This window comes from Perna viridis, chromosome 5 (genome assembly GCF_037379345.1).
Source record: "Perna viridis isolate PV_CMFRI_1.1 ecotype Kerala chromosome 5, ASM3737934v1, whole genome shotgun sequence".
In the NCBI taxonomy this organism is placed as follows: Eukaryota; Metazoa; Mollusca; class Bivalvia; order Mytilida; family Mytilidae; genus Perna; species Perna viridis.
The window spans coordinates 17,627,105-17,650,654 of NC_142449.1; the positions used below are offsets into that span (position 1 = coordinate 17,627,105).

Sequence of the window (23,550 nt, forward strand, 5' to 3'; positions counted from 1 at the left end):
TTCATATTAAAACATTATGGATACTAAAGTATCTTGTAGTTTTCAAGCCATCTAGAATCTTGTCTTTCTTATAAATTGTAATACTTTGGACCCCGCAATCATATATGTATTTACACAATAATTTGGTATCCCAACAGCTTGTTATCTAATTACATTCTAAGAGATTTAACTACCATTTCTAGATATATACCTGTCAAACTTATCATCATTTCACCATTTACACAACCTATAACTGTACCTTACAAGTAAGACATTTTTCAGTCACCACAATGGTCACTCTATGAAGAGTACCAGTATGCACCAATGCGAAGTGCTGGAGTATACTAAAAAATGACATAATAAAGAAACTTCCTTGTTACATGCAAAAGTACATGGACACTCAATAAATGAAGTGAGATGAGCATACATGTAGAACATCAAGCATAGACAAAAATACAGGAAAAATATTAGAATATGCTTGTTTTTGTACAGGTTCTATGAGAAGTGCTACAATACATATATGACACAGAATCTACATGAGTACAAGTTCAAACAAGGTAATCTTTCAGTTCAACCAGATCTACCAATATTACCAACAGAAGTGGTTTCAACACCTGAGAAAACATGAAAACGTAATACTTAATACCATCAAAGGAAAATGGACCATAGTAAGGATGGACAGATCCTTAAACAGTCGACTTAGTTCACACAATACCACAACCATTAAACTTTCAACCTAGCGTAAAAATACCTGATCAGTCAAGCCAGTAATTATCTAATGTAACAATTAAAAGTCAAGTGACCACTGTTTGTCAACATGTCAAGAGGTTTTCATTTACTGGATTGTTTCAGTTGACCTTTCAGGTCATAGGTCTATAGAAATATGTCAAACATTGACCACAAAGGGGACTGAATAACTGGAAATATTAGACATCATTGTTCCACCATACAGTATAATGGTATATTGATAAGGGTTCTATAGGCATTAGTAAGATTCCTAGAACTATAGGCTTTAAGTAAACAGCTAATATATACAGTACAATACATGGATTAATCAGCTTGACAAATGCTCCAGGCCAAATACATGTACCATTATAAATTTTGAAGTCTTTACAATGTATTTTCGTCCATACAGTGTTGCCCAAAATAACTTTGTAGGTATAATACTTAAAGCTGCATTAGCTGTCATTTTCGTAAATTTTTGTTTCAGTTGAAATATATGCCTTAACATAATTATTACCACTAAATTGTACTTTGCTTGTACAATTTCATTTGATATCCAAAAATAAAATGCATTAAATACATGAAATAAGGTGCAACACAAAAAATCGACCTAGATAAGTTTGTATGCATGTGACTTCTGGTGACCTTAATATGAACATGTGCTATAAGGGTTGCTTCTTTAATAACAAATCTGATTGCAAAGTGAAAGTGGTTATTCAACGTCAAGGAAGACCGAAGGACTCAAGTCGTAAAAGAAAAAAAGTTCGAATATAACGCAAGGATCCTTTTGAAATTTACATATTGTGATATAATGTGGCTCAAATATGATCATTATTTATTTGAAAACTAATCAAGAAATAGATGAAATGAAGACAAGACATATGCTTACCTGTGTATGTTATTGTTATTTTTTACAAAGGTTAAAGTATTTTTAACCCTGGAAGTAATGGCAAAAAATAATTAGATCAGACCAATCGATCTTCTCTGATTAAAAAAACATTGTTTTCACAATATTCTGTAGGTATTATCAACACTATTGCTTTAATTGAATTACTACAAACTTATTTTATTGAATCAGCAAAATTCAGTAGAATCAAAACTGAACAAATTTGGCAGCTAATGCAGCTTTAAGATGCTAACCTAAATATGATGCACTAGACCTGAGGCAACAAACTCATAAAAATGATAAAATTTTGAAAAGCATGCATACTGTACAAGTCTTCATATCACATTCAAGAACAAAATTATAGGTACATATACAATAAACAATTTGATGGAACATTGTCCAGACAGGATATTAATTATCTACTCTGGTCATTAATGTCATATTTGACCTTACCAAAACTTTTTCAAAATAAGGATGACAGTAGCTATAATTTTTTTTACAAGGTACCTGTAAACGTATAAATGGAGGTACAAAATTAGAATGCAAGTCAGTTCTCAAGCAGAATTTTGGACACGATGGTAGATTTGCACACCGCTACTAAATAAAACTGGTTTAACAAAGTAAAACCAAGAGATACATTTTTGTGTCTATATAAACAGTACATGTTTAAACATAAATGAAGTTGATAAGCTTTAATAACCTATTTCTGAAGTTTTCAGGACTTGTAAAATTTGACAGGGTATATGAAACTCCTATTCATTTCTGTCCCAATAAGCTTTCCATGTCTTTAGTGTAAAGTAGCAGTGTCAAGTTAGAATACATAATTATCACATCAAAGATACTATCATTAAAAAAAAATCAGATAATTTAACTTAATATGTAAAGGTACCTCCCAGGGATCTGTGCTATCATGTACTGGTCAATAACTGTCAATTATACCATGTCATGATAAATGACCTTAAATGGGCTTCTAATTGTATGGTGACTATCGATGAAATTAATGGTGTAGTGGGATTACATGTATATGACATTCCTAAAACTTTCACTTAACTACATGTACAAATCCAATAATTATTCAAATGAATCAATGTACACTACAAGGAATCTGTAGTTACCAGTGTATATATTTTTTTTTTCATGGAACAAATAATGCCTACAATCTATGTGTGCTGGGACATGTAGTTCCTGAATGTACATTTTGTTCAGTAACTGTTTGCTTTAGAACTACATTGTACATGCATGTACCTGTGGGTATACATGTACATACAACAATAACTGAATAATATATAAAGATATGATGAAAACCCTTAATAAACAGTCATCTTAAAAAGTTACATAGATGTACATGTACATGAACATATGGTTGATAAATTTTTAAGACTCTTACATGTATACAGTTTACACATTTTAACAGTACACTGTACATGCAGAAAAATTTGTGTGAACAGTACATGTAAATCTGAGTAGTAAGTCAATGTTAATTTACTATGTCTATTTAAAAGATCTCTTTTTATAATTAGCCTATTGTAATAACTACTTATACATTAACACACCTTAGTTTTTCACAAACTACATTGTAGTGGGTAATAAGAATGTTACAAATTCCATTCATACATGTAAATACAACATTCAAACTCTAAAAATAAAGTATAGCAATACTGGTAATTCAAAAATTTGGAAATACCATGCGGCTTTTTGGTACAATATGTAGTAAGGATTGAGAAAATTATAATTTTCTGTATGTGCATCTAACAAAGTCAGAATCTCTCTTTTGAAGGTCTTATCTTTCTTTCATTCATAATAAAACATTACTACAAGTGTATGTACATTTACATGATATGACTTGACTTTCTATAACAACATAGAAAGTGAAATCAAAAATGGGTAAAAGAAAGCATCTGTATAATTAAAAGGAAGACTTCAAAAGAAATAACATCAAAAAATCAAGGTTACAATGATCATAACAGTAAATCTATTGAAACATTGACAAAAGAGTAATCACAACACATAATAGAAAAACACTAAAATACTCTAATACCTCTTTCACAATAAAACATGACCATTCTTATATGCTGTAAGAGCAGACAATAGCCCTAGGATTATCTATTGTAGTCCTAAATCAATCATTGACAAATTACGGTATTAAGAATGTGTCAAATATTCCTACAAGATAAAAATAAACATAAATATTTACTATGTTTGTTTCACCTTCAGACAATGACATCTCTTTAAACTACTAATTTCTTCTTGTACAAGTCAGAAATATGGACATGTTTAACAACACTGAGTATGTTCTCTCAGTTTATCTTGTTATTCCAAAGATCTCATATCATTGTAATGTAACAGATTTTTACTGAATATGTTCAGAATTTCAAAAATACATGTACTGTACATTTTGAATAGTTCATTTAATGATTTTTTTTTTATTTGTTTATTTGATTTTAACTACTGTGTATTGCAGAATGTCAACTATTGGGAAACACTATGTTACCTATACTAAACATAAAAGTAGTTACAAAAATGACTAAATGTTCTAAACCATTTCTATATCTTTTTAAATGCTATTCAAGAATTTTAGCTATGACTCCTTATATCCTAGTCAGTCCCTTGATCAGTAAGATAAACATAGAGTGTAAAATTAAATTAAATTTTGTAGGCGTTTAAATTTAATTTGTCATTTTTGTCATATCATTGCACAACTTAAATTCCAATCAAAAGATTTAAAAAAAAAAAAAAGGTTTTATGTTAATGTTCATGTACAGTAGATATACACATGTCTTAAATATACAAATTTATCTTGAAATAAATTTAATACTAAAATCGAAATTGGGTGAATATTACTGCAGGTACAATGTATATATATACATATGTATAATGTACTTGTAGCCCCATTGAAAGGCAATATATGAAACTAAAGAGACTGTACAGAAGATACAAGGTAAAAATACCAATCAATTAATAGTCTACTGTACTTTTAATTTACACATACAATGTGCATACATTTTGTACATGTACAAGTACAATATACATTTTTACAATAAGTAATAATTGAAATACATACCCGGTACATGTTTAAGACAAGTCACATGCAATTACATTTGTATTAACAGAAAAATAAATGTACCATACACTTTTTTTAAATGCACCACACTGTAAATAAACAATTCCACATTACTACAAAACAATATAATTAAAGCAAGAGTGAAGACAAGTGAAGTGTAGAGAGCAATCTGCACCCTTGACCAATCACCATTGTTTATAGCCAGATCACTTACAATGTGCACATATCAAGTGGATCAACAATATAGTACAAAAAGGCTAAAAAGTGACAAGTCAGTTATGTCAAAATTTTACATCATGCAAATCAGGAAAACAAAAGAATAAAAAGATGCAGCCAAAAAAAGGTACAATGAGTATATTTCAATACCAGTGCATTTGTACAAATGTATATTTAAAATACAGAGAAATATTATACAATATAAATGTATATGTATTTGAAATCAGCATCATTATGTGATAATTAAGCTACAGTAAATATATTTCATGTACAAATAGAATGTACAAGTACAGAAACATTTCAAATGAAATAAGTATAATATTAAGGCAGAAATAAGAGCTCTGTAACAAACTTTCAATCAGATTTGACACTGATGGACCAATGCCGTGCAGTATATGTAATATATATGTAATGGTGAAAAAAAGGGATGGCAAAATATTCAAAATGGCCTAACTCAAATACCATATTTTTTATTTAGCTGAAAATTAAGCCTAACCAGTACTTTAAGGTACTTCACAACTGTGCAAATTTACATAAAAATTAATTCATCTGTTCTCAAATTATCATCTGGAAACCATCAGGGGGGACAGACGGATGGACACTCTCAGAGGTTATCATAATACATTGCCACTTCATGTGATGTGTCATAAAAAGAAATAGACGCCTGTAAAGATAAGCTGAGTGTTTGACAGGCAAGCATCAATGTACAGTATAGGCTAATAACTACTTACATCTCCCAGGAGGACCTTTTCCTGTCCCTCTACTGATTTCAGAGTATTCAATAAATAAAGCACCATCCTTATAAAATTTCACAGCACGTTTTCCATATTTATACAATTCGTGATACTTCAAACGACAGTCTAAAGACTGTGTTTCTAAGTTTTGAAAATAATGAGCACACTGATAGCAGACAGCCCATGCCTGCTCCTCATTCACAGGATTATTGAATGCCAACAATATATCCTCTAAAGACAAAGATTCCTTGAATTTCCCACTTATCTCATCTTGGCTTTTATTCGCCATAATCCCATTTTACCTATCAGGACGTTTAGAAAACATGTCACGCTTTGATCGCACCAAATTGTATTCTGTCGAAAGTAGGGGAAATAACTCTAAATCATTTGTTGGCCTTCAAAAATTATCAAAGCACTGGAGAACTAATGGAGTTTCTAGTCGTGCCGTGTTACTTATCGGTAATTTGTGTTTATATTCATCTTTAGTTTACATACTGAATTATGAAAGGATAATCATGGAGAGTTATTCTTAGTTCCTTCTCAACTCCCCGAGTATATCCTTGATTATATTTAACAGGTGTTATTATCCTAGCTCCTATTACAAGCAATGAATGTCAATGACTTTTACCAGTATAAACTAGAAAATAGAGTTTGTGTTTTTTTTAATTGTATTGGAGTAGAACGGATTAATAAAAGCAAGAATTTTTCTGTTTCTGTTTCAAATCAGTATTTAGAAGCCTTGATGAAAGTGTCTTTGACGGCATTTTTATGTAGTGTTTTCTCTATAGCATTAAGGGACACCACCACTCCCTGGATCCGCATAGATAACCATCACAAGACAAGAATAGACAAAGCAAATTTCACCTCTTTATATTGAATAACAAATACAGATTACATATTTTCATAAAACACACGGGGTTATCAGAGTTATTTCATATATGATAAAAATATACATTTTCATTAAACATACCGCGCTATTAAATATTATCCATATATACATGTATTATATGCATTAAAATGCGTCAGAATTATAGGAAAATTCTTCTTAATGAAAGTTAATGACATATTTTATCAGTATCATTTAACACACACCTTTAAAGGAAATTTAAAATCTTAATTTTTCTTCATTCAGAAGTGTAATATAAAGTTCGTGATTTAATCATAAACTCTTTCTTGTAGATTTAAACGGATTGAGAATATGAAAAACTACTAAAACCTTCTTTGCAGGACAGTTAATAAAAACATGTTTTTCATCTTCAATAAAACCATTTTTATTACCAGTATTATTAAAACAATCGTATTTTCATCCGACAGACCTTCATATGCCCCCTCTTCAATTTTCTAGGAAGCTGCTCCACTTCTAAACTTCTACATGTTCTAAGTACTTTTTTACGCCATATTCATTTTTAAATAAACAATATGTACAATATGTACGCAGTATATATGCAGTGGCGGATCCAGAGAATCACCTAGGGGCTATCCCCCCCCCAAAAAAAAAAAAAAAACAAAGAAGAAAATCACCTTGATAAAAACATTTGAATACACGCATTTACACACAAAAATACTTTTTTTTTTCATTTTTTGCTCCTGCCCCTCCCTTGAATCCGCCTATGTTATGCATTGACACAACTATGCCACAGGTACTTGGGATCGGGATATTTCTTTTTTCTTTTTTCTTTTTTTCTTTTTTTTTTTATTCATTTATAATTTATTTTATTATTATTATTATTATTATTATTATTATTATTATTATTATTATTATTATTATTATTTTGGTTAAAAAGAAAAAAATACGAGATGAAGTTTTCTGTTATATGGGGGTCGACTGGTCCTATATACCAGTCGACCCCATACAGCAGAAAACTTCATATGGATAGTATAAGTGCACTATTTGCTGTTATGACACATGAATTCATATTTTTTAATAACAAAAAACAAGAACAAAAAAATAATCCGACCCCAAGTACCTGTGAATTATGCCCAATTTATTTAACATTAACTTTGTATTAATTGATCTTTCAATCTCAATCAATTCATCAATGAGTGCTATTACACACACATTAGTGCATATTCATTTCTAATTTTTGAATTATACGTTACTTTTCTAGTTTTTTTTTACTTCTTATCTAAAACAGTTCCGTATATTGTATTGTAATTATAAATGACAAACAAATTCGTTCCACTAATCATTCTTCAAAACGTTAAAATTAAGAGTACAAAATTGGTGACGTTTTACACATTACACACAATTGGTATTGCACGTTGCCTGTCAATTGCTCAACACTTTCTGTATTTTTAAGCAAGAGAAAAGACGGTCATATTAAGTTATGGCGGTTCGTGCCCAGTTTGAAGGAAATAATGAGATTGGTGTCTTCAGTAAACTGACAAATGCCTATTGTTTGACAGCAATAGGGGGTTCTGAAAACTTCTACAGGTAAGATTCATTATTCTGATTAAAACTCACATAAACACCCAATACGATGGTCCTGTATATAGCTTTGATGTTGAAAGGGTAGATATGGATTTGTTTGTCATAAGCTATGATGCACTTGGCTCCTGGTTTAAAATTTACAAACATTTTTCAGCTACTTTTTTTTCCCCAATTTTTTGTTATTATATTATATAGTAAAGTCTTGCATAGATTTATCATTATATATTTATTTATTTATTTGTTTTTCTATTCCAGTGTATTTGAAGGAGAATTGTCAGAAACAATTCCTGTTGTACATGTCAGTTTGGCCGGATGTAGAATAATTGGTAGAATGTCAGTAGGTCAGTATGTAAACAAGCATTGAAACAACGGAAATTTATTTTTTTCGACCATATTGTCAGTTTACAGAAGACAAGTTTTTGTTTTTATTGGTCATTGTTATTTATACAGATCACATGTATCATCACTGGAATCATCATGTTAGGCGTCCATGTCAAACCAAAAATAGACATTTCATGGAATCAAGTAAAAGCATAACGATGTATATGTTACTGCTTTCCAATATTCTATACTATAAAGGTCAGACTGAGATTGATTTTAGGGGTTGAGAGTTGAACCATTTAGGAAAAAAGGGCCAGAAACATTTTCCTATTGTCCAGACATTAATTTTACTGTAAGTAATTGATCTTTTAAAATTGTACCACAATTAATTGAATTAATTTTGAGGGATATAATATGAATCAATTAGGAATGAAAGACCAGAAACCATACCTGATAACATTTGGAACAATTGTTGTGGACGATGTTTACATGAAAGCAAATTTTTGTGTATAAATTCAATTATGTAGTATTTTCACACAAAATAAAGTAGTTCTTACCAAAAATCTCACACAAATCTTATTTTTATGTTGGAAATTCAATTTTTTTTTCATTGATTTTGTGGGATTACCCCCCTCCCCTCTTTAATGTGGGAGGTTTAACAGGTATGCCAGAAACAAATGTTTTCCTGATATGTAGACAGTTACTTGAGTAAAAGTGAATGGATCTCTTAAAAATTATATTACAAAGTGCTATACCTCAAAAGGTGACTTGAATTTATTATTAGGGTTGTGACTTTTTTTTATTCTAGAACTCTGCCTGATGTAACTGTAATATGTACATGTAAAATGAAATCACTTTGATGGTCTGAAATCCACTGCAGTTCTCTCAGCCACTACTTATCGGATTGATTCAAATTTTTGTGGAACTTCATACTGATGGGGAATATCAAATGTTATAAGCAGTTTTGGTTGCTGTCTGATGATTTCGAATAAAATGGATAACAATTTTGGGATTATGAGAAAATTTGTAATGTCAGTTTTTGTATCATTTTTCAGGCAACAGACATGGGCTGTTGGTACCTAATACAACAACAGATCAAGAATTGCAACACATTAGAAATTCACTTCCTGATTCTGTCAAAATCCAAAGAGTAGAAGAAAGATTGTCAGCACTTGGAAATGTAATAGCCTGTAATGATTATGTGGCCTTAGTTCATCCTGATTTAGACAGGGTAAGTATGAAATTTTACTGATATTGCCCTGATGGCTTTAACCTTAGTTAGGAAAAATTAAAACGAAGTAATTATGATAATAAAAATAGCCATAAACACATATTAGTACATTATGATAGTTCACATAGTGGTACTGTATTATAATACATATATACATCATACAAGTACGAAAAACAAAGATATCATGTAGAATATTTTGTAAGAAAAATAGTGAGGACATTATTAACATTAATTCATTTTACAAGTTAAAAAATAACTTAATGATAACATGACTTAAGAAGACCATCATAATCTACTAGTATATTGGCATGCTGTTGGTACAGTACTGGTCAGGTTTGCAAATGCCACCCTGATTGGAATTTGACTTGATCTTCATATATGTACATCAGGGAGTCATGAAACCCTGATCTTCAAAAAAGTTTAAAAACTTTGATTACATTAGAATATTATTATTTGGTTTAGTAAAAATAGATATTGAACTAGCGAAAGTTTTTTTCTGTGATTGGTTGGCCATTGATAAAAACTCTTTTTATTTCAATTAAATCTATGTATTTATTTATTATTTTTTTTCAGGAAACAGAGGAAATAATTTCTGATGTATTAAAGGTTGAAGTATTTCGACAGACTGTAGCAGATAATGTATTAGTTGGCAGCTATTGTGCTATAAGCAATCAGGGTGGTCTTGTAAGTGTCTCCTTTATGTAAGAGCTGTTTGACTAAATATATCGACATTTTCATTGGAAAGAGATTCAGCTAAATACAATCTTTGTGACATTTTCCTGCTAAACCTTCCTTGGAATATTTAATTATCATTCGTCAGATAAAAATTCAAATTAGTGATGAAGGAGTTGCTGAAGACTGATACAGTTGACTCCACTTAATCGCATATCGCTTTATTGCATATTTCGGTTATTAGCATAATTTTCTCCTGCACAAAACCATTTCCTATTATTCTATTAAGGAAAAAATCGCTTATTTGCATAGGCCTTGGAGGTGCATTTCGGTTTATTGCATAGAGAATTTTGCCTCGTCCAGGTGAAGACAGATTTTCCCAAATTCTATTTTAAGCCTTCGGGTCATAAATATGTCAATCATATTTATTGTTGTAAAAACTAGATTATCATCAATCAGGAGGTGTTAATAATGGATTAAAAAAATAATGGACATAAAAGACAATATAAATGATTTCTAATTACATTAAAATAAACAAGCACCTAGGTGAACAATGACTTCTGACAACATGCCGAACATCACCTTATGATGCGGCTTGGGGTATTTTTTGTCCCTATTTAAATTCTTCCAACTACAAATGATTATCAATGTAAATTTAATTTTCTTTAATGAGCTGAACAGTTTTGAGTGAGCTTGGGTTACTAGGCATAAATATCATACGAAAATTAAAAGTCATTCATTCAGTACAATGTCTAATGAAATTCAACTACCCTAAGGTGCCCCATACTATCCACACTTCATAGGAATATATCGAGGTCAATGACACATATAATACACAACTATCAGTGTACAATGAACAGAGGAATAAAAACACACAGACCATTTCAAAAGCCCACAAACTGCAAACATTGTAATTTCGGTTATATGAATAGCCCGGTTATTTGCATAATTTTTACTGGCAAATAGGCTATGCAATTAAGCGGAATCCACTGTATTTTACAGCACAATGTAAGAGAGGCCTATTAAGAAAAAGGTTTGATGACAAATCTGATTTTTGCCCTATTGAACCTTCATTCTTTTTATAGTAACATAGTGACAATTCTTTGGTAAAAAGAAAGTTAGGTTAAATCAATTTACATTCAGCAATCATTCTAAAAGGCATTTGTGGTTAATTAAAACTTATGCTAACTAGGTTCTTGACCTGGAAGTTGGAATGCTAGAATAGGCAGTTTTCATGAAGTTCAATATGCTAGTATGTAGGAAGAAAATATATGGAATATTTCCACAAAAAGCTATAATTAAAAAAAATAGGATTTTATTAGCAATATTGTTTGCCTTGTTTTCATCTGAAAATTAGGTGGTCTCCTGCTACTGAAAGTCCCAATTGGTCAAAAATTGCTAAAAAATTATCCTGAATATAAAAAAAATGCCTTAGTGTGCTTGATATGATGTTTCTGTTCAAAGTTAGTGATTAACTGATCATGATTTGACCTTCTTTTGAATATCCTTGATAATATCTTAAAGTTCAACCACAAGTTCAAGGTTATATACATTAATTTCATCATTCCAAATTTCCCATTTTATACAAAATTACCCATATTTTCCCATTAAGAGGAAAATGGGGTAGTTTTGAAAAGGCAAACAATATAACTATTTTTTGCCTCATTTCAGGTTCATCCAAAAACCACAGTGGAAGATCAAGATGAATTATCATCATTATTGCAAGTTCCTTTAGTTGTAAGTGTCAGCACAACTTTTATGTTCTAGTATAGGAAATAAAATGAAGACTTGTGGACTCTGAGTCAAATTTATATGTGTGAGTGTGGTAATACACCTTCTTGTGGGCCTTTGGTTTTGTAAGTTAGCACATGGAAAATCTTACTTTGTGAATTGGTTAGGTCAGTGCAGTTGATTAGTCAATCATTCTCATCCTAAAATGCATGAAATACCCCCATAGGATATTATACTACAGCCAATTAATTATTATACCTTGCTTCACAGAATCATTTATTTCATGTTCCCATTGTGTACCTCATATTCTGCATTTTGATCTGAATCAATTTGTAGGTTTCACAAATCAAAACATAGACTTTGTAAATTACTCAATTTTTTAATGAAGTTTTATTAAATTCAAGTTTTACATCTGATCAGTATTCGAAACCTTGTCACCAAATTGGTCAACATCAGGGTCTCAAAAGTCCAGCTTAAAACTTGATTTCGTTTTTATAAAATGAAACCTTTTGGATTTTTGAGTATGCTGAATATAACTCTGTATTGAAATTTTTACATCCCCTGCAGACCAAGTTCGGTGGGGTGGTTATACAAATGTATGGGATAACTCTGTCAGTGTCTGTCCACACATCTGGTTAGCTCTATTCCTTTTAAACCACTGAGTGGATTATGATGAAATAGGCATTATATGTAGATCCGCATGAAGGAATATTATCATTTTCTGTCTGCAAAGGGAGATAATCCAACTTAAGGGTTTTATACAAAGTCATAACTGCAACACTTCCTTTTCCTCTCTTTGGAGTTTTTAGGAAGGTTTGGCTTATGTGTAAATTTTCTATTGAAGCGAGAGTTGGTGAATGTCAATACTATGACCACTTTCATTCTGTTTCAGAAATGTTGTCTACTGGAGATATACATCTATTATCAGAGTCAAAATTCAGATTGTATTGAGCTTAAATGTAGTGTTTATACTTGCCCCAACTGCTCAGGCTTTGAACTCTGTAGTCTTATCAAACTGCACCTTGTGGAGCACTTTTCATTGTTCGCTTATTGAGCATCTAAATTTCCTTCTAAATCCTCAGTTGTCCAAATCGTTCAATAGCATGTCTTGACATTTTGTATACAGCAGTGAATTGCACAAAGGTATTTTTGTTCTAGATTTCTGTCTGACCTCACCAGAATAAGTAAGTAAGGTCCAATTACAATACTAATTTCAGCAACTCCAATACGAAATTCTGACATTACATTTTTTTTTAATTTTTAGGCAGGTACAGTTAACAGAGGAAGTGATGTTATTGCAGCAGGATTAGTGGTCAATGATTGGATAGCTTTCTGTGGTTTAGATACAACCAGTACGGAACTGTCAGTTATAGAAAGTGTGTTTAAACTTGGCGATAGACAACCATCATCAATATCTACAGAAATGAGAGAAAGTCTCATTGACAGGTACGAATGGGCTGGTGTAAAAATCTGTACATTTTTTATACAGGGATGATTTTCGTCTGTATTTTAGTGTAATTCTGCTTTTTCAAATCTGGATTTTACCATTACAGTTTCTTTTTATACAACCAAAATTTTCGGTTGTATATTGTTTGCGGCTGTGTCGTCAATGGCATCCTTAATACAATTGGTTTTTGTAGGATAACTTGAGTATTACATTGTTGATCTGATTAAAATTTTATAAGAAGGTTGCATAAGGTTTTCCTTTCTACAAAAGGGATGTTGGTATTGATTTTATGGGTTAAATCCCCAACTGTTTTAGAATGTGGCACCAAAAAGGGGCCTGAAACAAGCATTTCATAGAATTCAACTTAACAACTCCAGTAAAAGCATAACAATGGTCAGACTTGGATTGATTTTGGGGGTAAAGAATTGAATTTTTCAGAAATTAGGGGGCCAAAAAGGGAGGCCAGAAACATGTTTTCCTGATGTCAAGACAATAACTGGTTTATTTTTGGTCAGATTTTGAGATCTTATTCTTTCAATTGCCAAAATGATTCTTATTATAAGGCCTTTAAAATCCTGAATTGGATTAAAGTTGTCAGACAACTCGCTGTTAGAATTATTTATCTTGAGAGGTGAAAAATGACATTCTTTTAGTTTTCAGCAAATATCTTGAAAACTATAATAGATGGAAAGAAACTCTCAGTTGATGAAATGGTCCTTATGATAAGTCCCACCAGTCTTTTTTTTTAGTCAAAATTGTTGGACAACTCCTTGTTAGTTACTGCCCTTGAAAGGCAAAAATTTAACCAAGTGAGCGATTCAGGCTCTTGGGAGCCTCTTATTTATTTTTTGGTCCAATAACAAAAAATACTTTTTATTGGATTCTGTATGAAAATCCCTGCTTGCATTTATCAATCAGATATCAGATGGTTTATAATATTTTTGAGTTATAATGTGTCAAAGTGGACACAACCTTAAAAATGTTCCGATTTTTTTGGATTCCTTGAAAATCGCTAACTGCATTTGTCAATCAGATTTCAGATATCTTGTACCGTTTTCCAGTTTAAAGGGGTCAAAGGGGCCACCTCCAAAAAATTGACATTTTAATTTTTGGTCAAATTTCGAAATTTATAATTGAATTTCAATTTTTTTGTTATATTGTGTCCTAACCAGTTGTTGTGTCCATAATTAACTGTAAGTCCCTACACTTAAATTTATCAAAAAATAATATTGTGTCCTGTGCTGGGTTGAAAACTGCAGTCGTATCGTGCTCAGCACCAAGCTTTTTATTTAATAAACTGTACATTTACTTCTGATTTTGTGGATTTCCGCTTTGTTTGTTGACCTTGCAAAATCAGGTCTGTTTATATTTAGTTCGCATTTCATTTGGATGTTTCTGCTCTTCATGTCATATATTTCAACATGAAACCTTTTGGATATACACTTTCTCATGCTGTGTCATTTGCAGAGGCAAAGGTTGGTAAGCGGCCAGAAAGAAGCATTTTTGGGACAATAATTTGAGTAAAAGTGCATGGATCTCTTTAAAAAAAAGTGACACACAACAGACGGAATGCTGGGAAATGATTTTGGGTGTTATGACTTGAATCATTTAGGAATTAGGGTCCACAAAAGAGCCAGAAACACACACTTTCATATCTGACTATAACATTAGTAAATGTACTCATTTATATATTATTTATATGCACATTGAACTAAACCACTTTGCAACATTATTTATTTTATTTGTTCTGACAATACTGTTATGCAGTTATAAATATTCAGGTTCCTAAAAAGGTGGAACTGTTATATGTATGACTAAAATGTTTTAATGTTTTGCTTTTCAGTATGACATAAGCAGCAGTATAGAGATCTGTGTGTGTATGATGGATGAATGGAATGGATGTGTACGTCATTCTTAGAGAATAGTGCTGAATCTGTGAACTATTCTAGATTTTATATGGGTCATTTTGACAATGAACTCTGAAGGACCCCATGTTTGATGTAAAATTTCATTGAAAGTGCTGATATGAACGATGCCAATTCCTTTCTATTACATATCCTAATTATTTGGAATAAAGAAAATTAATACTAAAATTCAGGTTTTCTTTTTGGTTAGATTTTGAAAGATTGAAATACTTAAATACTTCTTTTCTTTTTTTTGTTGGGGGGGGGGGTACTTACTTGATTAAGACATATTTATTTTTTCCTTTCACTTTTTATAAAATTTTGTTGTAATCGATCATACCAGTAGGTTGTCTATAATGTTTTTCAATCTACAAGTAAATCATGAGATGTAATTTTGTCTAATACAGGAAGGTTGATCAAGTATTCCACAATAATGAATATCATACTGTAGAGTCATGTATTGTAACAATACCAAATGAACTAACATCTATGTACATTATAGGGTACAAATGTAATAAATTCCTCAAGCAGAACCTTTCAGTTGCTTCTTAGTATTTAGGTGAAATATACTAGTAAATATAGCCTTTCTCATTGCTTTTGCATCATTGATTTTGTGTACTTGGTAGTCACAGATTCTTTTCTACCAATATCATAAGCAGGAGATAATGACAATAATGGTTTGAGTCAGAATACCATGTCTGAATGGGGAGATGAGCATTCCCATCATTTTTTTTGTTTTGTTTTGTTGTGCACTTGAAAAACTTAAACTCAGTGTTGCACTAGTACAATGCAGGGTCTTCTTGTCAGAAAGAATATCTCAGCTTGAAATTCATGATATACTTGACAGTCAGTCATGTGACTTGAAAATGAAAAGTTTGAGTCTGTCAATGGAAGTTTTGTGAAAGTGTTGTAGAAAAGAGAGAATACAACAAACTGATTTAAACTAAAAGAAAACAAACTGACTTCAAATTTCAATACATAGAAAATTTTACTGAATTGTATTAAGCTAGATACAAAATATTACTAAGAACTTTAGTTTGTGGTACTACTGCAAACAGAGACTGTTCAGTTGAACATGTTAAAGAGATCAATTGGGCCACTATATCTTGTATATGTTCATACAGTTACCATGTATTTTCTGTAAACAAAAACAAAAACAAATAATGACTTCATCGCAACCATTTTATTTTTAACAACTCCACTTGTCACACAAGTAACAATGAAATAGAACATTTACAATGTACAATTACAGCCATCACCATATTAACAAATTGATATGTAAATTGGTCAAAGCACTTATAAATCAGTCACTTTTTCTCATATTCAAAGCAAATAGATGGTATCACATAAGTCAAAAATACACCATTATCTAAATATTGAGTATATTTTACCCCAATTTTGTTAAATTTCAATATTACCATACTCCCAGACCAATGAAAATGTATTCTCAATGTACCATTTATAATTAAATGAATATTTTTCATATCAATGATGCAGTATTATCTTTTTTAGACAAACAAGATGGTATCATATTTTTTAAATAACTATTTTCTGTTATACAAACATGTAGGTAATTGACTTGTCAACTAAGAAAAGTTTCAGAAGAAAAGGAATATCTGCCATTTCATTTCTAAGATTTTCATGAAAGATTTGTGAAAATGTCTGGCATATTAAAATTGTGATGTACAATAATTTTAGTGTTGAAGAAAAAGATACCTTTTACGTGTACTAAGTAATAAAACAACATAGTCAATTGCAACTATCCACTACACCTTCAAATAACTGCATTTTTAGCCAAAAGATGTGCACAATACATTTTCGGTTTATATCAAAAATAGAAAAATGTTACCAGTTTATCATAAAATAATTTGAATATCTTGAAGTTCTGTTAATTTTTATAAGAAAATTGCAGAATGAAAAAAATGCCAGAATAACATACAACATATTAAGAGAGCTTGTTAAAAGGCAGTACATTACATAACCTTGTTTTATATTTTAGTGTAAATACAAGTAGTTAATCTCTTAAAACACTAGTCCCTGTAGTATAATGTTATAAAGAAATTATCACATTATGACATATTCATGATAAACTACGAAAGGTTTTTCTTTTGGTTAAATGGTGCAATTTTAAAGTACTAAAAAGTTGAGACAAACTAATGACAATCAATGTCACAAGTTATATTTCCTAAAGTACAAGGTAGAAAAAAAATCAAAGATTCCTTTAAAGGTATTAAAGGTTTTTTTTAAATTCCTACAAACTTTTGGTGGAAAATGATAGCATTTTACATTAGGAAAGTCAACAATATCATTTAAAGTGCAATTTAATGTATAGTACCCTCCCCCATATAAAAGATAAAATCTTTTTTTGTTGTTACTAATTGATTTTTATTGGAGGTATCAAGTTAACAGGCACAACAAAAAGATATTTACAAAAGGTTAAAGTTCAAGATGAAAAGTTGTTGCAATAATAAAAGAAATTAATGGTTGCATTTGATATTTGTCTCCTTTTAATTACCATTGGAATCACAAATAATTAAATTTGGATAAAATCTTTAAATGTTGTTCAAAACTAAGATTGAACTGAATAATTATGTGACCTTATTGATAACATAAAATTATAAAGGTTGATTATTGTCCAAGTGACAGAAAAAAATTAGTCCTCTGGCCAGAATAGGCCTGACCACAATAATTGTTGGACAAAAATTTAGTTCACAAATTGAAAATGAATAAAAAAAAATCATAGAACCCTAGTACCTCCAGTCCCCATAAAAATCAATTAGTTGGTGTCAAGTAAAATAGAGTAATGAATATTTTAGATTTCAGTGCCCTTCACAGAAAAACTGGGTACCTATATACATGTCAAAAACTGGGTACCTATATACATGTGAAAAACTAGGTACCTATATACATGTCAATTGTTTGTTTTCTGTTTAGTTTATACACTATTCTAATCATTAAGAGTCCACATGAACATCTATGGAATATAATACTGATTTGTTTAAACAGTGTCAACCTCACTGCTTCATGTTTAGGCATGCAAAAATGATGAAATATTACCCCCTCCCCCCCCCCCCAAAAAAAAAAAAATAAAATACAGTATTTAAGCATTTGTCTGCTTGGAAAGGGTTTAGTCTGAATTGAATTTTTTTAAATATCTGTGGATTAGAATGAAAAAAAAATGAAATCTCCATGTTTTTCTGTATCCATAGATACTCAGTATAGTACACATACGAGCAACATTCTTACAAAAAATTCAGATTTGAACACATTAGTAGAACTTGATTAAATTTCATTATAAAAAGCTAGTGGGCGAGAGTAAAACAGATCTCCTAAATCTTGGTCCTATCAATGTTTACCACACACCCATTTTAACTTAGGGTCTTTCAACTGTATCAAGTCCTTTACAGATCTGTAGGAACACTGACAGCAATATGCTCTATAACCTAGCAGAAACAAACAAATTACTATTATTGTAGTAACTCAATAATATATCTAGATAATTTTAATGTTTTGGATGAGAGTGTGAATCAAATATTCAGGTCTTGTACTTACAGCATATACTTCCTGGCAGTTTTGAATTTTTTTTTAATATATATACATTTGGTGCAAAATATAATTCTTTGTGAATGTAAAAGTTCACTGATGTATTTTTAAATGTAAATGTTAGCACATCATTTTCAAGGAGCACAATTTAGCTAAATGGACATATCTACTGTATAGTTCCTACCTTAGAAGTATGTTGACCTTATGTACGACCAGATAGCTCTCATAATTAAGACTAATCAGCAAATATCATCGCTATTTTTTAACATACAATGTACTAAGATGCTAAATTTTGGCTTTAACTACCTTCTTGTGTACCATACTGTAAACCATGAAATTTCACGGCAGTTTTATTTTTGCTATTTTCACAACAAGAGTTGTAGCACAAAAAAGGAACTGTCGTGAATGTTTTTTTTCGAAGCATGTTATAATATAATTTGGGGAAAGATTGTGAATTTAAAACCACACAAAAAGGAGATTAAACATAGAATCTGCAAAAATAAGACAGTGTGAAAAATTCCTGGTTTACAGTATTTAAACAGCAGTAAATATTTCACTGTAATTACCTCTATTGGAATTCAAGTTAGACTTGAGTCTCTGAAAATCAGGGGCATTGTTCCTTAGAAATAGATAATCTGTGTCATCACTCCATTCAAAGTTGTCAAAACTAGCTACTTTAAAGTCACACGATGTACATCTCAGCTTATTGCAAGTCCTAAATAATATCAAACATCATAGATAAAAATATCTACAATACTAGGATATGAAATGCAAAGTTTGTGTTGATGCCATGACTTTACGAAAGTGAGAACTAGGCCATAAATTTTGTCACTTACCATTACATTGAATTTATACTTCAGGTGCAACCTTTGAAAAAAAATGCTTTCAAATAGGTATAATGAATTCATTTTAGCATTACAAAGCTTCCAACTGACTTATGTTGAAAGTTTAATCTGGAAAATAATTTGATACAAACTTTTGACTCATAGATGAACCAATCCCACAAGAACAATTAGAACCGCCAAGGAATATTGGAAAACACCTGAAAACAAGAAAATAAAACAACTGTTATACTAAGGGAAGTAACTCCAATATTGTTCTGTATTGAATTCTGTACAACCATAAAGGTTGGAATTGTGTTCCTCCATACCTCCACCAAGTAAGAAAATAAATTGCAAGACAACCCCAAGCACTATTGGAGTATACACAAATATAAATAAACTATTCTTAACAATACTCCAATATTTAACCATGCCTCTCCTCATCAATCACTTAAGAGAAGGTGAACTCCTTAAAAGACATACAGAAAATGACTTGTAATGTATAGTCTTCCGCAATGGCTGACACAGTTGTAATACTTTTGAAGTCCTTTATTCACATTTTAACATGAATCTTGAAAGCAAAATACTGGATAAATTTGATTATATGGTTATGATAACAAAATCTTGTGACTTTTACATATAAAAGTACAACAAAAACTTACTTTCTGGCAGACTCTGGACGTACATCATAATCACTGGACTTAACAGGTTTTATTTCTGGCTACAATGTAGAGAAAAAATATTTTCTGAATTGTGCTCATGAAAAAACATAATATGAAACGGTATCTGTAATAACAACTTTGCTGGTACATCTTGGTCTAAAAATTCTAATATTCTGATACAATGTACTTCTACAACTATGTTCCATTAAACTTCCCACCCCATCCCACTAAGATTTTCATGCAAAAATTAACCAGTATTACTTTTGTTTTAAAAATTCAATCATGATCCTCATAAAGATCAGATCTCTGAGAAATATTTATCTATTACAAAAATCCTTCATCTGTAAGAGTTCATGTAGTAGTGTAACTTTTTTACAATTAGAACAGCCAGACTATGGAATGATGTCTGATGCAGTAATTAAAGCACCTTCGCTTAAGAGGTTCAAAAACAGATAAGATACATTTACGGGCAATCAAGAAATATTTTATTTAACAGAGTTATATTACCAGCAGTGATTTGAATGGAAATTTTGAGAATGGGCCATTTTTAATGATCTCTAGAATTTGAATAGGCCATTCTGTAACATTCTTAATAAAAAATTCTGATTTCAATGGGGCATTTTCAGCAGGAATGTGATAAAAAGCACAAGGCCCCTTCTTATCCCAATCACAGCAGCAGGATATGGTGTCTGGAGTACAGGTTAAGTAAGCCTGTTCTGAAAATCATCGCTATGAAACACTAGGTACATGTAGGTGTCTAAAAATGATATCTCTGTTAATTAATGTAGAAAAGAGAACATAATGATCATTTTCAAATTAAATAATGAATGTACTCACTAAAGGATCTACTTTCAAATCATCCAGTATCTGATCTAAATCATCATCACTTGCTTTTCTTCTGAAAGGATCAACAGGTTAGCATTAGAACCTTAAAAATACCTTTTTAAATCAATTGAAGTTGAAAAAAATGTGCTTAGTAAACATAAAACAGTTCATTATATAGATAGCAGTGATTTATCAAATATTCCATGTTTACAAAATAACAATAATTCACAAAGTGAGATCAATTTTTCAATTTCACTCTTAGATTTTCGTAAGTTTATTCACATATTGAAGACCTAATTTTAAACGTCTGTCTCCAAGGGATGGATGCTTTCTCAAGTTTAAAACAAGGTTGGCGTTCCTCTGTTTTGGAGGATAAATGCAAAAGGAATATCAATATTACAATCACAAAATTTAAAATTTAAGTTAAAAACAGCAATAAGTTACAACACTGATCCTTCAATGTGAGTTGTATGTATCGTTAATAAGGACTTTAGATCAAATTCTTTAACTTAAATAATATTGCACTGTCATTGATCCCTGACTTTTATAATATTTCACAATGTTATACTATAAGCCTTTTGTAAAAAGGATCAAATGCATGTTCTGGATTTTTTTCTCACCATGGGTCTGGTTCTGCCTTTTTGAATTAAAATTCAATCCAAACTTGTGTCAACCTCCTCCCCCCACCTTTTCTCCCTTCTGTGCCTGATTATTTCAAAAGCTGTACTTTTCTAACAAACAAAAAGAGTGAGATTTGGTGTAGGTTTTGAATTTATAACTAAAATCACAGCAATTCATTGTGTTTTGAGTTCTAGATTAGTGATGTTTAATGCATTCAGGTTCACATGAAATAAAAAGTGTAACTTGTAAGATTGAATTTCAGACATGAACATGGACATGTATCCAAAAAAAATTTTCATCAAATGGCAACTGTTACTATTCACTAGTTTAAAGTCTAAAGAATTAAATACAAGGCAATACTCAAGCGGCAATCCAATAATTACAAAATACAAAAAAGAACAACCAAGGGAAAAAACTAACTGAAAAAAATTCTACCTTACATGTGTAGACACCCATTTCAGACGGAACTTAGCTCCCTAAGTACTACCACTGAGCTCATTTTGAGAAAAATATAGAAAAAGATTGCATTGATCTCAAAACTAAAGCATTGCTTTAAGAATTTTAAAAAATGAAGTTTGCAAGTTGACCTTTTCTGAGAGTTTGCCAATCTCATTAGTGATGTCATATTAACTAGTTTGCATATCATTAGGTGTCAAATTGGTCCGCAAATAAACAACTAAATAAATGATTGACAATTTTAATTTTCAACACTTTATAACTTTGTTATTTTATATCCAATTTTTGCTGTGTAAAATATTTCATTTAGATATTAAAAATAATTCATATTTTGTATGTAAATTTCTACTCTTTACTTGAAAAATAAATTTGTAATGATATTTATATGTAAAACTCATTTTGATATCTAATTGTAATTAAAATTTTATGCACATATAGTCGAATTACTGAATATTTATTTAAAAATTCCATGGATAAAAAGAATTTTATTTGCAATTTAGGGAACCAAAAGAAATTTTCAATTATCTTATAAAAAGTTATGATGATTTAAAATTGATGCCACATGCCACTCAACAGATTTTTTGCCAACCAAAACCAAATCACAGGTAAGTGATGACATCAAGTAGAACTCTCCTATACATGGTTAAAAACTGGTGTGGATATAAAAAAAATGTGTTTGTTGCTATGTTAACCTTATCTTTTCCTACAATTGGCAATACAACAGAAGAAACTAAATAGAATACAGGTGGAAAATCACAGTCAGACGAATTAAGCGAATCAAGTCTCAGCCGACAGCTGAACAAGTATTTTTAATTTTGAATGAATTACTAAATTAGCATCCTTCCCATAATTACCTTGGCTTAACACCCGTTTTAGTGTCTTTCGACTTTTTTTTGTCAATAGGGCAGTATTTAGTTTCAACTTCATCCAGTAAATCGTCGATATCATCAGCCATCTTTCAACTATAGCAATTTGTCTACAGATTCCGAAAAACTTGATCAGTTGTTACCCAAACATTTTTAGCACTTCCTGTATAAACTGGTACTTACAAATTGGACAACTATTATCATTCTGTATCGGATGACTTAAGGAACCAGTAAATAAGAAATGGGCTGCTTGTTTCTATTTTTTGAGAATTCACTATGATGAATGGACGTCTTTTAATATTTACATGCATCAACTTTCCATTGATCTTTATAATATTCTCGAAGTACCGAAAAGTTTCTTAATTTGTTCGGAATAACAGCATATGTAAAATTTGTGTTGTTTGTTTTTTTTTCGTTTCT

The 23,550-nt window shown here is 30.7% G+C and overlaps 3 protein-coding genes across 5 annotated transcripts in view; 1 reads left to right on the top strand and 2 right to left on the bottom strand.

Annotated features, from left to right (window-relative positions):
• Positions 1 to 5,984, bottom strand: part of LOC148616329 (uncharacterized) — a 46,206-nt gene extending 40,222 nt beyond the window's left edge. For all 3 annotated transcript variants that reach the window (XM_088583237.1, XM_088583236.1, XM_088583235.1), the window contains exon 1: positions 5,597 to 5,984. In XM_088583237.1, the coding sequence (XP_088439363.1) occupies positions 5,597 to 5,888 (292 nt within the window). In that variant the 5' untranslated portion in view covers positions 5,889 to 5,984. The remainder of the gene's footprint in view (positions 1 to 5,596) is intronic.
• A 1,844-nt stretch (positions 5,985 to 7,828) lies between these two features.
• LOC148616330 (eukaryotic translation initiation factor 6) lies at positions 7,829 to 15,869 on the top strand. The gene is made up of 7 exons (XM_088583238.1): positions 7,829 to 8,033; positions 8,286 to 8,371; positions 9,407 to 9,582; positions 10,156 to 10,266; positions 11,926 to 11,991; positions 13,250 to 13,431; positions 15,276 to 15,869. The coding sequence occupies exons 1-7, from the start codon at positions 7,927 to 7,929 to the stop codon at positions 15,283 to 15,285; spliced, it is 738 nt and encodes a 245-aa protein (XP_088439364.1). The 5' UTR covers positions 7,829 to 7,926; the 3' UTR covers positions 15,286 to 15,869.
• A 631-nt stretch (positions 15,870 to 16,500) lies between these two features.
• LOC148616331 (cilia- and flagella-associated protein 418-like) lies at positions 16,501 to 23,311 on the bottom strand. Its single transcript, XM_088583239.1, has 6 exons — positions 23,119 to 23,311; positions 21,200 to 21,260; positions 20,363 to 20,421; positions 19,856 to 19,921; positions 19,446 to 19,594; positions 16,501 to 18,779 (listed from the first exon to the last, which is right to left on the bottom strand). Exons 1-6 carry the CDS (start codon positions 23,217 to 23,219, stop codon positions 18,682 to 18,684), a joined length of 534 nt encoding a protein of 177 aa, XP_088439365.1. The 5' UTR covers positions 23,220 to 23,311; the 3' UTR covers positions 16,501 to 18,681.
• Positions 23,312 to 23,550: the final 239 nt, after the last annotated feature.